This window comes from Notolabrus celidotus, chromosome 21, assembly GCF_009762535.1.
Source record: "Notolabrus celidotus isolate fNotCel1 chromosome 21, fNotCel1.pri, whole genome shotgun sequence".
In the NCBI taxonomy this organism is placed as follows: domain Eukaryota; kingdom Metazoa; phylum Chordata; class Actinopteri; order Labriformes; family Labridae; genus Notolabrus; species Notolabrus celidotus.
This window is the reverse complement of record NC_048292.1, coordinates 10,612,145-10,628,729: the sequence shown is the minus strand read 5'-3', so window position 1 is coordinate 10,628,729 and position 16,585 is coordinate 10,612,145. Positions and strand designations below refer to the sequence as shown.

General features: G+C 39.0%; 1 protein-coding gene across 10 annotated transcripts in view; it reads right to left on the bottom strand.

Moving 5' to 3' along the window:
• The window catches only part of cald1a (caldesmon 1a), an 81,498-nt gene that overhangs the window by 12,502 nt on the left and 52,411 nt on the right, over window positions 1-16,585 (bottom strand). For 4 of the 10 annotated variants that reach the window (XR_004629341.1, XM_034673671.1, XM_034673668.1 and 1 more), the window contains 8 exons: window positions 15,764-16,190; window positions 15,644-15,676; window positions 15,330-15,554; window positions 12,653-12,756; window positions 9,836-10,103; window positions 6,635-6,772; window positions 1,719-1,762; window positions 1,426-1,501 (listed from right to left, as the gene is read on the bottom strand). Coding sequence is in view for 6 of the 10 variants with exons in the window: in XM_034673671.1 (XP_034529562.1) it covers window positions 1,426-1,501; window positions 1,719-1,762; window positions 6,635-6,772; window positions 9,836-10,103; window positions 12,653-12,756; window positions 15,330-15,554; window positions 15,644-15,676; window positions 15,764-16,190 (1,315 nt within the window). In the remaining 4 variants the exon portion in view is untranslated. The remainder of the gene's footprint in view (window positions 1-1,425; window positions 1,502-1,718; window positions 1,763-6,634; window positions 6,773-9,835; window positions 10,104-12,652; window positions 12,757-15,329; window positions 15,555-15,643; window positions 15,677-15,763; window positions 16,191-16,585) is intronic. The other 6 variants (XR_004629343.1, XR_004629344.1, XM_034673673.1 and 3 more) reach the window with 3 other exon arrangements.

Sequence of the window (16,585 nt, the reverse complement as noted above, 5' to 3'; positions counted from 1 at the left end):
GGAATATCCTCTAACATAAGAACCCGTCATAAGAACAGTTTCTTCCCCCAGGCTGTCACTCTGATGAACACTAAACCATAACATTGTCATACCTTTTGCTGTGAAATAAACATGGATCAATACTCTGTAAATAAACATGTAAATATACAATGTATATTTTTTATGATTTAACTCACCTACATATCCTTTTTTGAATGTAAAACTACCTCTGCACTACTCACTACTGCACTATTATCATATGTCATACCTATTTGTTGTTCTTGTTGTTCTTTTGTGTTTATAGTTGATGTTAATATTATTATACTTATATTTTTATTTGTATGCCTTATTCTCATGCCTTTGTACAAAGAGAGCACAGTCTACCAAGACAAATTCCTTTTGTGTTCAAGCATACCTGGCCAATAAAGCTGATTCTGATTCTGAAATGAGGTTTCTTAAACTAAACGTACAGCCAATTCAAAACAATATATATATAAAATAGGACATAAATAAATGCCATTTTAAAACATTAAGATGTAAATACTAAGGTGGAGCATTAGTGTCATATTAAGGATGAAAAAAAAATGCGATTTTTCAAACGCAAAGTGTACTATCATGAAAATGAAGTCGTATTAATGAGAGAATAAAGTCATGAGAGAAAAGAGTTGTAAATTTACGAGGATAAACTCATAAATTAACCAGATCTATGTCCTAAAATTACAAGAATAAAGGTGTAAATTAACCAGATGAAAGTTCAAATTTATGAGAAAAAGTAATACAGTTATGAGCGTACTTTTTCTTTAATTTATGAGGATAAAGTTGAAAGATAATGAGAAAGGCAGTAAATCCAAATAACAGGCTTTGGTTAATCGGTATCTAAAATAACAGGGATATCAGATGAGCAGCCAGCTGCCGACACTAAAATGAAGAATCTAGTTCATCTTGTAAAGTTATACTCAACAGATAAGGACAAATGGAGGTTGCATAAGTGGGCACAGGCTGCCTTTTAGTCTGCCCTTCTTCATAATAGAATCAGTTTCTTACATAATTGATTCTTGACTTTTGAGGATGTGGTGCTAAAAGACAGAATACTTGCCTAAATATAGCCTTAAAATGAGACTTCTTTCTCAGTCTCATACAGCGTTTTTGTAAATGTATGACCTTATTCTCAAGTTTAAGTTTACATCTCAATTGTTCTAATACTCCATTATCAAATAGTGTCTAATGGAATACCTGTTATTTCTTTGTATGTGTTACTGAAAGACATCTGATGGAATTTTTGAAATATGATCTTCATCTTGTTTTCACAAAGTGAGATAGGCCGAATTATTTGCACGGCACAGGATTAAACACAGCAGATCTCTTGTGTTAACTTCATGTGTTAATGCCACACTGCTGCCCTTCTGCTACTATGAATGTAACTTTTCTGTTTTGAATGACGTTTACCTGAGCAGCCGAGGTGTACTGCTCCAGCCTGTTGTCTATCTTGGACACCACAGGGGAATGAGCTGCCTTCATCGTGCTGTTGGGCAGAAGAAAAAAAGTTAGTCCACACGGCATGGGACCACTTAAAATATCATACCAAGTGTAGTCAACCATTTTATCTTTGGTGCCTTGAGAGAACACACTTACTGCCTCTAGTGGGGTTTAAAACTTACATTACTCTGCAGAACAGGACTGCAAGTCGTACATGCTCTGCTAAAAGGAAAAAAAAAACACATGTTTCTGTGTGCTCTCACCTTTTCTGTGCTGACTTGTTCAGGAACTCTGCCCTCTCTCCGATCTGTGGAGTAAGGTTAGCAGAGCTCAAGGTTGATAAATAATAATGAATGCATACACACTGGAACACAACATTTCCCATCCCTTCTAGGAAGCTTTAAAACAGATGTTTAACCCAACCCGCCTAGTTTCCATATTTCTATCAGCCCTTTATTGTTTTTCTGAGTGGCTTTATAATAAAATCTGGTCATGATTTAAAACAGAGACACTGTAATCGCTAGTACTTACATGATTCATAGGAAATTATAACTATCTTGTCAATGATCGTTTGACTACAATAATAATAATAGTCAATATACAAATTATCTCATATGTTCATTTCTTATATAGACAAATTCTCTTAACCAACAACAAACAATGTCACAGATTTTCCCTCTGTGTACAACATGCTGCAGAAGACATGGACGGACACACACACACAGAAAAAACACAGCAGGTTTTTTTCCCATGTCTGCTGTTGGACTGTGGGAATCTCAAAGGCTTGTTTATAATAATACACCAGAAAAAAAAGGCTAAAAGCATGCGTTCCTCAGACACTCACATAAAAATAAACTCAAACTGGACAAAAGAACATGCAGGAAAAAAGCTCTCCCTCTCTCTCTCTCTCTCTCTGTGAAAAGGACCCAGCGCTTCGGCTGCTACCGAATGTGAGAGTTCCCAAAATACTCTCCGACAGGAAATTCCCCATTCTCATATGCGTTTTAACGAGCTGTAGCCATATGAACGCAGTTACAGTAATCCTGTTAACCCTAATCACTTTCCTGCATCCCTGCTGCCTGTCCTTCACTCTGTGGCTCTGCTATTCTCCCCCATAGAAAACTGTCCTTTATCTGTCGTGTACAGAGCAGTGTACACTGATAGCATGTAAGAAAGGCTCTGACACTGTATTCAACAGGGAGGTGATCACTTATAGTGGCAACTACATCTGTATGTTTTAGCACAATGAAAGCCTTTACATGGCAGAAATGCTAATGCTAATAATAATCAGTATTTTTATTCTAATAATGATAATAATAATAACGATTGCACAAGGAAATGACAATGTTAATTTATGTCCTCAATGGCAAACATGCTATGTTGTTATAGAGAAAGGTTGGACAGAAAAATGACAGCAAATAAATGGGCTCACAAAATTTGAAAGTTAAGAAAACACTGAGCCCTTTGCTGCTCTTTAACTTTAAGTTGACAAAATATGACTTCATGTTTGACCTTAACCAATTTAGTTTTAAACTGCTCTTGTTTATTGTTTTAAAAAAAAGGGTTTAAATGTTAAAGTGAATGTGAAAGATGTCAGTCAGTGTAACAAACCCTCAGAGATACGTCAACAAACTTCACAGTTACCATTTGCCCTGCAGGTTTTTGTTAAGCTTCTTACAGTTCCATTTTTTGGATATTTTCATCCTTTTTATTGCTTCTGTTACTAGCTGAAACAAGCATTATTGAAAAAAAAAAAATCCCGGGTGCGGATTTGGCCTAATGGTTAAATTGTGGACGCCTATATGGTGGCCAGCCCAGGTTCAATTCCAGCCTGCGGCCCCTTTCCAGGACGTCATTCCCCACTCTCTCCCAGTTTCCTACCCTATCCACTGTCCTCTCCTCTATAAATAAAGGTGTAAAAGCCCCAAAAATATTACTTAAATAAAAAAAAATCTCTCTACCCAGGACACTTCATAGACATATAAAAAGTAGACGCCGCATCAACCGCTACTACCTATTGGCGCTGACAAGCCGTGGGGCCGCCATCTTGGTCCGGTCACCCGCTCCACTCAGTGTAATCTGTTTGGCAGGCATTTAATCAATCATAACTCGCTGAATATTAAACTGATTTTCATGCAGCATTTTTTTTCTGCAAACGTCATACATGTAGGTAAGATACAGGACATATGGTTCGGCGTATTTTAATATTCATAGTGGGCTTAACAGTAATAGAATATTCTGATATGTGATATATGTGATGTATGATAGGTATTTTGCCGCACAGTACTCTGGCATCTTGAAGTCTCTGCTGCTTCAGTTTACGTTTACAGGTAGGATCATGGGTATGATGACCGGACCAAGATGGCGGCTGTATTTCTTGCGCCCCAGCAGGCCAATGCTGCGTCTACTCTTTATATGTCTATGGGACACTTGCTTGAAATAAGGACAAAGTTAGCATGTAGCTAATGTAGAAGCAATAGAGCTAGCTGCTCAGATACTAGAATTAACGCATGAGTGGGTCAAGACCAACATAGAGATATAATGGGGTTACTCATCGGATTTACATTGACCCAGGGACCGGAAAAGAAACCCCAAATGAACCCAAATGTTGCTACATATTTGCTTGATAAGTAAATGAGTGAGTGTTTGCTAGCATGTTAACCATTTAACTTTATCAGCCTAAATAAATGCTAGCTTAAGAGCTTGTAGCTTTTGCTGTGTTTAAATGAATACACATTATAGTGGGAGTTATAGTGGGAGGTCATTTTTCTTCTAAAATGAAAAACTTTCTTCTGTTTGATTTTAAGTATGATAGATAAAATAATTCATCCAAAGTTGAAGAATAAAACACAGCGTTACTGTAGTACTGGTCAGGCAAACAAAATGTATAACCCTGCAAAGCAGCAATTCATACACAACACAGCTGGCTGTGTATGAAATATTGAACAACTCACACACAAACACACACACACTCTGTGAAACACTGCTGTACCTACTGTAAACATGACCACAAAGTAAAGCTGTGTCTGTAGAGGAGCACAGTGATGTGGAGAATAACAGTTACAGAAGAGACTACAGCGAAACAAAGTATTTGATTCCAGCACAATCACACACCGTTAAAGCCAAGCCTTGAATCTGTAGTCTCACTGGGACGGGCCAGATGGATATTACTGCTAACTGTCACTAATTAGATTTTCTCCACTGACTCAAAATCCCCCATGATTTTGAGTGTGGGAGTTGGCTTTTGGCAACACTGGAAACATTTATTCATATTTGAGTTGATGTAACGTTCCTTCGCAGTGACAACCATTTATCTTTGGATGAGGTGGTGGATGGGCACACAACGGGTGGATTTATTTTAGTATTCCAAGTGCAATGCTTCATGTGACAAACAGGTTAACATGTCAGCACAATTCACAGTGGAATAAAACACAGGAAAGTCAGCTTTTTTAAGAATCTGACTTTTTCACTTATCTCTCCTTGTTCATGAAAGCTCGTTCTATTTTTAAACACCTTCATCTCAGTCTGATAACACTTCATGCGGAGCTGAGTGAGGTGAGAAGGGCAGAAGCGGGTCATCTGGTTCTAAATCTTTTCAAATATTTGGGATGTTTAGCTTGAGCTTTGCTGCACTGCCGGATGAGTGGGATTTACAAGTCTTGGAGAACTGTTATATTGACTTTGTTATGCTGACAACTGTGCTGGAAGGGACAAAAGAACTCAGTGTTTAAAGCTACAAATGTTTCAAGTATTGAAATTGATTTATCACTGGCTATTGAAATATTTCCCATGAACCTTCATCTCAAGTTTATTACATTCATTTTTATGATGACTTTTACATGACATTACTCCACATGTTGAGAAGTTGAACAGGGCTAATCATCAGTAATCATCAGCATCTTAAAAAAAAGACTAATCACCATTATTTATTTTTATCATTAGGTACACTTGTACGCATTTTTTGAAAGCACTCTTACTGTAAAAATGTAACCCTAGTGTTAGAGTTATTTAAGTGTATGTGCCTTTAATTTTCATGCTGCAGGTAATTGGTGCTGCTAAATGGGACGACTGAGCATGTGCAATGTAATGTGTGCTTTCATCTGAGCAGGAAAAGGAGCAACCAAGCGGCAACCTCCGGTCTCAAAGTATGAAGCCCAAGCGGAAGTGTTATAAACTGCAATACATCAAGAATCCACTTGAGGCTGGCTGCAGAAACACCGGAAACCACATAGACACCAATTTAAAAAAGACGATCTTTGCAGCATTAATAAACATGTTTACAGCCTGGTTCAAAAAACGGTTTGGCTCTATGTAGCTAATCTCTCTATCGGCACACACTATACGGGGGTGAATTGTTTTCTAACGCGACGGTTCAGGAGATATTAAGATTACGAGTTTTTGCCCAAATAAGGACATGACTGACTTGACTCTCTGCCTGGTTGATTTCTGCATTTGTTTTTCTTTTATAGTTTTGTCGCTTTTGTGGAAATATATGTTAATAGCGACATGAGAAGTGATTTTGTTTGTCTATATTTTTCATAAATTCTCGGTTTGTTTAATTTTATACGGCATTCATTTCATTTTTTTTGTAAACCTATTTCACAACGCACAAGTCAGAAAGATCACGTCCTGCAGAAGTGGCAAAAGAAGGTTGATGACTAGCGTAATCACATTGCAATATTCACATCCTCTTTGACTGGTGGTCTTGAATACTAATGAAGGCGAATTTCTCAGCTACACATCCTGATATATTTAGGAAATTCTCCAGTCAAACAATCCTAAATGACAACCAAAAATTTAGCGGATCCTTGATAAACTGCAGTTTTTAGCACTTCTGCATTGGACTCATATTTTTAGACCGGAGGTTGCCTCTTGGTTGCCAGCAAATAAACAGCTACAACAAGATATATTTTTAAATCAGTCAGCAGGAAACAGCCAACAAATGTGTTTTTATGACAATTGCAATCAAGATAGCTACAGCTAATAACATCTGTTATCAATACTTTTTTTTGACATTGGAGTTTTTTGATAATAGTTGTGATATGTACTACCCAAGGCCTTGAAGTAGCTAAAGCAACTCTGTGACACTTTTCAAAACAAATGGTCAGTTGGAAAACTAAACTAGTGTGAAGTTGTGTTGAAAGCAGGGTAGAGGTGGATGGTCAAATAGCTGACTGACCTTCAGAGAAGAGCCTCGAGGGCTGACACACTTAAAGGGTCCGCCCTCTCCGTCCATGGTGTCTTCCACCTTCTGTCTCTTCTCAGCTGCCTCTGCTCTCCTCCTTTCAATCTCCTCCTTCATCTTTCTCTTCTCCTCCTGCCAAAGACGGATGTGTTTTTTAGAGCCAAGGCAGTTCGGTACAGATATTACACAACTTTCAATATACTTGCCACTTTTCTTAAAGCATTTTGTTATTGACAGGGGGACCCTCTGGTAATTCAATTGGGACAAATGTAGATGGCGCTGTGCTATGCTAGCACAGCCAACCAGATATTGCTGCTCAGGCTAAATGCCCACTGAACTTGTATTTACTGTAAACAAACCCTGTTGGAAACCTAAAGCATACTTTCTGTTCAGCAAGTGGATTAAACTGGGAACAAACTAACAGATCAAGTTTTTTTTGAGCAGAAACTGCTAAATCTTTAAGAAGTATTAGTTATACCAGAAAAATGTACTTACTGTCAATTATTATAACAGAAGACCAACAATCAGGGGCTCAGCCAACTAGACAATAGATATGTGCCACTTTCTAATTGATTTACTTGAATTATCCAATGAAGCATGTCAAAGACTAATTCAATTACTCAGAGCACATTCTTATTTACAGTGATGGCATGCCTCGAGGAGAAAAAAAAAGGCATTATGGAGAGCTTGAGACATGCAGACTATCAACAGTTTTTCTGAACAATTAATAAATGAATCGTTTGTACTGTATTCAGAAGAGGAATGGCGCTTGGCAGTATATCAGCCCTCTCCAGCAGCCTTGTCTTGGTTAATTAGTCTTTCTGTATCTCTGGGCCATCTTTTAATTACCAACCAAAAGGCCTCATTAACATCACACAAGAGAAGAAGAACAGGGGCAGATAGCGAGAGACGGGCTGCCACATTCTGAGCCAAGATCAACAAAGACGACCTGTCGGGGTAATAGTGAGAATTCGAGGCCTCAGAGCAGAGGGATGAAAGGAAAATGAATGGAATTGCGTGGCTGAATACAGATGTGACTGCATTGAAAGGAGGAGGTTATCACATTTGAGATACAAAATGATGAGGTCTGTGTAAGGAGTAGGAATGACATACATAAGTTAGGAAAAGGGACCTTAAAGGGATGGCTTGGTGTTTTTTAAGAGGGGGTTGTACCGTATGTGTTACATGTCACTAGTAATTGTTCTAGCCACAATGGATGCTGGTCAGCTCTGCCCCTTCAATGAGAAACCGCTGGGAGAACCAGCATGCACACAAGGCTTCAGTTTTCTGCAGATGGAGCCAAGTCTGCCACATCATTTTGTTCATTTTAAGAGGCTCCGACCCAAGCACTCAAACCGAGGAAGAATGAGACTCAATAGACTGAAGGAGAAAAAGGAGAAACTTCTGTGCTGGTGAGCAGGAAGGATTTCAAGCTACATGGTGGCAAAAGTGTTTCAACTGCGGGGAGTACACCACTTCGCACGCAACTTCGGACGCCGCTTCGCACGTCTCTTTGTATGTACGTCTCTTCGTTTGTAAGCCACTTTGTTCGTACACATCTTTGTTCGTACGCCACTTTGTTCGTACGCCACTTTGTTCGTACGCCACTTTGTTCGTACGCCACTTTGTTTGTACACCACATTGCACACCACATTGCACACCACTTCGCACACCACTTCGCATGCCTTTTTGAACGTCTCTTTTAACATCTTAGTATGTAATTCTCTTTGTCCGTACTTCTCTTTGTTCGTACGCCACTTCGTACGCCACTTCGTACGCCACTTCGTACACCAATTTGTACACCACTTCCCGCCAGAGATACGCTTCAAGTCTATTTTCGACAGAGCTCGTGCCCATTACACGTCGATCTACACAGAAAAGACCAACCTGAACAAGAAGTCAGTCACGAGAATCACATGCAACATCTACTCAATAGAAAGATAAAACATCATATACGGACTTCTGACCGTTTTAAGATCGTATAGATCAGAAATACTCATCGATTATGGATGTTAGATACAAACAGCCACATATCAGTGATCCAGGTCGACAGGACTTTAAGATGATAACTGTGTCAGAAGGTAACAGCTCAACAATATAGAGCATAATTATTATTATTAAACTCATCTAAACCTGCAAAAAACGAAACTTTATAGTTATGCAGCATACTCAGTGATGATTAAAGCACAAAATAAATGGAATACTATCCAAGTAACTAACTAACTAACCTGTTGTTTGTATGTTGTTCTCTCTATGTTGGATCCAGCTGATCCTGGCTGCTCTGAGCTGCACTAAGCTCCAAACACGCGTCCTGTGTAGCAGGGCGCACGCTGTTGGACGGAGCAAACATGCTGTGCAAATGTAACGCAACGCAGCGCATCTTGTATAAATTGGGGGTAAAACACTCTGTAAACTGCTCTCCGTTCACTGCTTTGGAAAGCTGCTCTGTATTTTGCTTGAAACCCAACTCTAAGCACTTCTCTGCATGTTATTGTATTTGTTTCCAGAGAAGATACTTTGTAGTCTCATTACTTTGTGTAATGATTTGAATCACAGGATGACAAATGCAGTGTTAAACTGAAGGTGAGTGTATTTTCATCAACTTGATTGGCAAAAGGCAATTACAGTAATAACCTCCTTTTTGTTGTATGATGTTAAACACATCTTGAGCGTGAGATGATTAAAAATGACTCAGCGGGTGTTGTAATGGAATGAAAAGTAATTCTAGTTTTGATTAGTTTTGATGAGCAACCAAGCTAACGAGAGTCTTGTGGTGGCAGCTAGTTAGCTGAGCCAGTCAGCTTACAGTTTCATATTACATACATGCTAAACAGCACAATCAAGTATTAAAATGCTAATGGGGCATAACAGCTCTGAGTAAGGTTGTGTTTAAAGGAAAAAAACGATGCTCCTGAAAGTAGCAACAAATAAAAGTTGACTGCCTGTCTTCGAGAAATGCCTGCTGTCTGATGTCAGTCAATCGCTGCCCCACACTCAGATTTTCTTCCACAAATATAAATTAATAGATATATTTTAAGAGCTGTTTTGCAGTGTCCTACCCCTTTTCTCACACTCAAAAGTGTAAAAAATTGAGTATGCTTTGGAATTGAAATGAATGCTTAAGTATAAATGTTAAAAAAAAACAAAGACACAAAAGGCGGCAGACAGCATCCATCAAGTGGCAAGACTACTCACCTCCTCTCTGGCTTTTCTCTCTTCCTCCTCTTGCTTCCTCTGTCTCTCCTCTTCGTCCAGCACCTTCTTCCTCTCCTCCCTCTTCCTCTTCAGCTCCTCCAGCTCAACCTCAGCCTCCTGCTGCTTCTGCCTCATCCTTTCAAACTCCTCGCTCTCTGCGTCATCACGGCGGCGTTTCAGCTCCTCCAGCTTGAGCTCTGCCTCCAGGCGAGCAGCGTCGTCCTGGTCATCACTTGTAGACACCTCAGGGGAGCGTACACTTCCGCGGCTGGGACAGACACACAAAACACAGGGTCAGAGCACACAATGCTATGCCGGTCAGAACGGAAACTAAATCTGTAAGGATTCAGAGCGGTTGACATACAGGTCAACACTTGACATTTGATGCAAACTAAATATTTAAACACACGCTTGAAGCATTTGTCTTCTTCATGGACAAGCAAACACACAGAGAGGCAAAAACACATTTGAATGTCAACAGTCACCTTTGCAGAGATAGTGTTACGGCTCATCTCAAGTTTCACTCTGTGGGGATTAACTGCAGGTGACCCATGAGCAAAACACACTACAGCTCTGATACGATTGACTGCAGTGAAGAAACAGATTGTTTGCTCTTCACTTATTTAACAGATGCTGCAATGCCTTTACTTAAGAGTTATCCTGAGCGACAAACTTTAAATATCAGACTGCAACCTCTCTTTTTATTAATTATTTAGTATGCCATAAACATTTTTAATATCAAATAATAGAAATCTGTCTCCTCCTGGATGTCTTGATTGTAAAAGAAATAGGTTTTTGGAAGCTTGATCTTCTCAGCTGACTCTTTACAAGAATATTAAGTTACTGCAGCACAAGTGTTGAAGACACATTTATTTATCAGCAGGGTGGGGAAATATGTGGGAATTATTACAAAACATAAAAGCATACGGGTGCATCTTTAATAAAAGTAGAAATTATTTTAAAAAGATGAAACAACAATAATTTATTTTGACTATATTTTATGTTTTCATGCTTATGTTTGTTTAATGTCATATTTTAAATTGGGTATTTTCTGACAAGGTATGGCGTTATGGAATTAACCTGATTTTGGATCTACAATTAAATGTTGGGCATACGGGCACCCTGCGGGGGTGTCAAGAGGTCTGAGCCAGCTTCGGGATGCGACTAGACACAGAAAATATTCAGTGTGTGAGTCTTTATTAAAAATTAAAGGGTTCATTTTGGTTAAGACAAGATCAGTTATGATGCTGTGTCCGGCAGGACAGTATGACTCTTCAAGTTACAGACTTCAGAGCAGTGAAGGGGGGGTGATTATTTATAATAATCCCTCCTAATTTAAATAAATAATAAAACCCAACACTATTTACTATGTACGTTAAGTTACATCAGTACAGAGAGAGAGAGAGAGAGAGAGAGAGAGAGAGAGAGAGAGAGAGAGAGAGAGAGAGAGAGAGAGAGAGAGAGAGAGACCTGACACCACAGACCTGTACATACACACACCACAGAGCTGTACATACACACATCACAGACCTGTACACACACACATCACAGACCTGTACACACACACATCACAGACCTGTACACACACATCACAGACCTGTACACACACATCACAGACCTGTACATACACACATCACAGACCTGTACACACACACATCACAGACCTGTACACACACACATCACAGACCTGTACACACACATCACAGACCTGTACACATACACATCACAGACCTGTACACACACACATCACAGACCTGTACACATACACATCACAGACCTGTACACATACACATCACAGACCTGTACACACACACATCACAGACCTGTACACACACATCACAGACCTGTACACATACACATCACAGACCTGTACACACACACATCACAGACCTGTACATACACACATCACAGACCTGTACACACACATCACAGACCTGTACATATACACATCACAGACCTGTACACACACACATCACAGACCTGTACACACACACCACAGACCTGTACATACACACATCACAGACCTGTACACACACACATCACAGACCTGTACATACACACATCACAGACCTGTACACACACACATCACAGACCTGTACATCTTTCCTCTTTAAATCTTTATATTTTAATTTTTACATTTCTGTAAATAATCTATAGTCATCTGTAAAAGATAAATGAAAATATTATTATTATTATTGTTGTTGCTATTAGTATTACTGTTGTAATTATTATTTTTTTTGTTGTTAGTATTATTATTGTTATTTTTATTATCATTATTATCTTTATTATTCATATATTTTCTTTCTTCTATACAGCTCTGTTAGTTCAACATTGAATCTTATTATTCTGTAATTGTTTGTAATTTTGTGTTTTGTTTCTTTTTAAGCTTTAGCGATGATTACGTATGTTTTCCATGCTAATAAAGCCCTTTGAATTGAATTGAATTGAGAGAGAGATAGAGAGAGAGAGAGAGAGAGAGAGAGAGAGAGAGAGAGAGAGAGAGAGAGAGAGAGAGAGAGAGAGAGAGTAAGTAGATCAAACATAACTGGCTGCATATAAAATTTTAATGTTTGAAGTGTTTGCTGTATGTTTTTGTTGATTGTTACTGTTCTGGTTTTTGTTTTTAACTCTGTAAAGCACTTTGAATTGCTCTTTGTATGAATGGTGCTTTATAAATAAACTTGCCTTGCCTTGCCTTGCCTTTATATTCATAAACTTCTGCCTGAATTGGTTGAAAACATTGCTGTACTCTATAATTAACGAGGCTAGGCTATCCACAATCTAGCCTCATGGAAACTATGATGTCACATGATGTACCTGAAGGTCCTCTCAGGTTTCCTGTGCTGATTGGGAGTTGCCTCCTCGTGCAGCCCTCCGTTCTGCTTCCTCTGCTCGTCCCTGGCCCTGCCTCTCTCCTCGACCTGCACAGAAACAACCACGAGGACAGAGAACAAACATGCCATTGGTCAGGTATGCAGGGAGGGCAGAGCCTACGTGGTGACAACACAGGATGTCAAATAACAAGGAGCAGGAGAGGACACCCCACACAAAATGACACAGAACATCCTATAACACAGCGTCCACTCCAGGATTACTACTGAGACGGGATTATCTAACATGTGATCACCGTGGGTGTGACTCTGACTGTTACCATCATTAAAAACACGGTTCAAGTTCAATTATATTTATTGTGCATCAAAGCCCAATACATACACTGACAGTCACACTTTTAAAGTACTTCTTTTTATTCACCTGTAGCATACAGTTGCAACCTGCAATATAAAGGGCTGCTGTCTTACTGTTGGGATCTTTTCAGCACTAATCATGATAATTACTGTGTAATTATATCATTGAAACAGCCTTAGATTGAACAGGCACATTGTCAAAAACAAAAGAATATGATCACATTTGAAGCAGAGGAATATAAACTTCTTTATCTGAACCATCTATGTACTATGTGCCTTTAAAAAAAAGGTCTGAAGGGCTTTTACTAACACAAGTTATGAAAGCTGGAAGAGCTCTTATTGAAAGAGGTCCAACAGAGGTGCAACAGTAATGCTTTTTTTCCCAGAGTTAATTCTGAGCTTGTAGATCTGCTTTTTGCATTTTTGCACCATCTGCATTAGGGGTGAGTATTGGTACCTCACGATACGATACGCATCATGATACTTGGGTCATGATACGATAGTATCACGATATCACAATATTGTGATATATTGCGATATTCTACACAGTAAACTAAGAAAAAAATAGAGATGGTGTATCTGTAAATCACATGACATTACTCAAAATTGAAAGGAAAAATTAAGTCAAAACTATTTGATTGAAAACAACTTTTCCACTTTATTGTTTTAGAAATACTGCAGTCGGATTTAAGTTCCAAATCGGCTAAAATAAGAATTTTTATTTTTACAAAAAAATCGATATTAAGAGTTGAAATATCAATATTATATCGGAGGTCAAAGTATCGAGATATATAGCTGTATCGATATTTTTTCACATCCTCTGATCTGCATGGAACTCACTTCTTTTAATCATTGTAAATCATTAGTTTTAACATTTTAACCTCTGATTGTACCTGTTTTAACTGACTTTGAGTAACATTATTTTTCAATGGTTGTAATATTACTTTTAATTGATGTCTGTTTTTAATTGATCATCATTCTTTTAGGGTTATATCTTTTATTTGCTTGTCATGCATTGTATTGTTTCTGTTATATGCTCATTGTTAAATAAAGATAATTAAATGCAAGAGGACAAGGGGTAAAGCATATACTTCTGCCAATACTAAAGAGATGGTTCAAGTGAGAGCCTTAATTCCTTATGATAAACAACTAATAAAAATGAATGTAACAAATTCCTTTAAAAACAAACAAACCGGTGCAAATAAAACCTTTGTAGTCAAGTTTATAGTTCGTAAGGAATTTGACAACCTTTTGGCTCTTTATAAAGTTAGAAAACAAATCAGTTTCAAAGTTTAGTGATTCAAATATAAGCCCCTAAATCCAAGTTTAAAATAAACTTGAAGAAATAAATATTTTATGGACTTGTTGCAATGCTTAAAAACATCCAGTCATTTTTTTTTAAGTTTGAAGTTTACAGTTAAAAAGGAATTGACTATATTGTGTTTTTTATGGAATTAGAGAAAAACATTTTGCTTAAGAAGTTATATACAAGGTTTAAAACAAGCACCAAAATCCTAGTCTGGTTTGAAAATCGATCTCATTGCCTTGGTTGAAAAACTCTAAAAACATATAATTTGTCGCTCATCAGGACATTGAATTTGATTGATTTTTCTAAACCGGTAGGTATTCTAGTCTTGCTTGAATGCTAAAAAAATCATATCTGATGCTAATGTAATATATTGTGGACATTTGGGATTTGTAATTCATCAGAACACTCACAACATTTTGGCATTTTTCAAATGTAGAGTTGTTTTGTTTTGGGGGGTAAATAAGCTTCCCCTTAAAGTTGTGGGTCAGTGTAAAAACCATCCTCAATGATCTCCTTTAAAATTTCCCCTTGCTTCTAAAACACATATTACCTAAATCTAAGTTTAATTTCTCAGCTGCGGTGAGCTATTGGAGTGGAGTCAGTGTCATAAGCGTTGCTGCTCTCGTAGCCGAGGTGGAAGGCATGCAGAAACAAACAGTGTGACCACTCTGTGAGGCATAGCATGAACCTTATTAACTATCTGACAGCAAGGCTGCAACCACACAACTCAGACTCAGACTCAGACTCAGTTACCACCAGTTTGCAAATGGTGCAAGCCACACTGTGACAACAAGAGGTGTCTGGGTAATTTCAGCGTCTGGCTCCAACATAGATCAAAAAGTCAACAAGGTAGCTCTACCAAGAGAACTTTATGTGGCTCGGGCTTGTGGTATTTCTGTGTACATCTCCTTCAAGATGTATTAAGACACTGAAGTTACCCAGAGAGATTTCCGTGCTGTGCATCACACCTCTACTGAAATTCTTACCACATGTTTGATACCTCATTATCCTCTGAGTGCAGTATCTCTGATACCTCATTGTCCTCTTCACTCTCATTTCTGAGTGCCACAGATTTGTTCTCTGAAGAGTAATCTACATAATCATCCTCAGGTACCTCTCCAGCCTCCTCTGATGCTTCTGCATCCTCCTCGGCCTCTGAGTTAGTGCACTTGGCCTGGTTTGAGATCTCACTGACTACTGACTGTGTTTCATCTTCAGCGAGGTCCTATGAAAAAGGTTTATAGCAGGTCTTTGAAGGACAGATCAGTGAGTGACCGGAGGATGTGCTTAAAGTCAATAAATCAATAACCATACCTTGGTTTCATTTTTAGGTCCTTCAGTTGGTTCCTACAGAGAAAAGCATCGACCTTCTGGAATCATCGGCTAAAACAAATCAAAGGTGTCTAAATAATAAGCAAAAACTAACTGACTCACCTTATCTCTCATGTAAGACCTTGGTTTCTCCTCCTCCACCTCCTCTTGCTGCTCCTCCTCTTCCTCTACCCCCTCGTCTACTTGCTCCTCAACTTCAGGAGCAGCCTCGTCTTCCATCCTCGGCTCCTCTCTCTCTTTCTCTCTCCTCGAGCTGTACCTCTCCGTCTTCTCCTCCTCCTCCTCATCCTCATGGTCACGGTAGCGACCCCGGCGCCAGGAAGAAGGCCTCTCCTCCTCTGCGTCGTTCTTCTCCATGGAGACGCTGTTGTTGCTCTCTGCGTCCAGCTGCTTCTGCCTCTCCATCGCCTCCATCATGCGTCTCTGCCGTCTCTCCTCACGTTTGGCCATGCGCTCCTGCAGGGCCTGGTCCTCGTCATCTCCGCCACCGCTGCCTCCTCCGTAAGAGCTGCTCACAGTTTCTGTCACACTAGAGAGAGAGAGAGAGGGAGAGAAAGGAGACAAGCCTTCAGTTGTGTAGTTTCTTGTCATGAAGCCTTGAGTTCAGGCAACAGTTACCAGCCAAGAAAATGTGGGCAGGGACACTGTACACACAATATTTTCTCCTATTATCATTGGAACGCCCTTGAAACAGACTTCTAACAACTACCAGCTTCATAGTTTTGTAGTGGCAATAGTAATCAGAGAGGCATTTCAAGCATTGGTCAGGTCTGCATGTGTGGACTGTTGGCTTGTAAAACATGGATGACTTGTCAGCTCCCTATTTTGTAAGTTTTTGACCAGTACAACAAACTTATTCACTTTTTTTTTTAAATAGTCCCCAGAAAAAAACCCAACAACAATATTTTGCCAGCTTCTGCCACA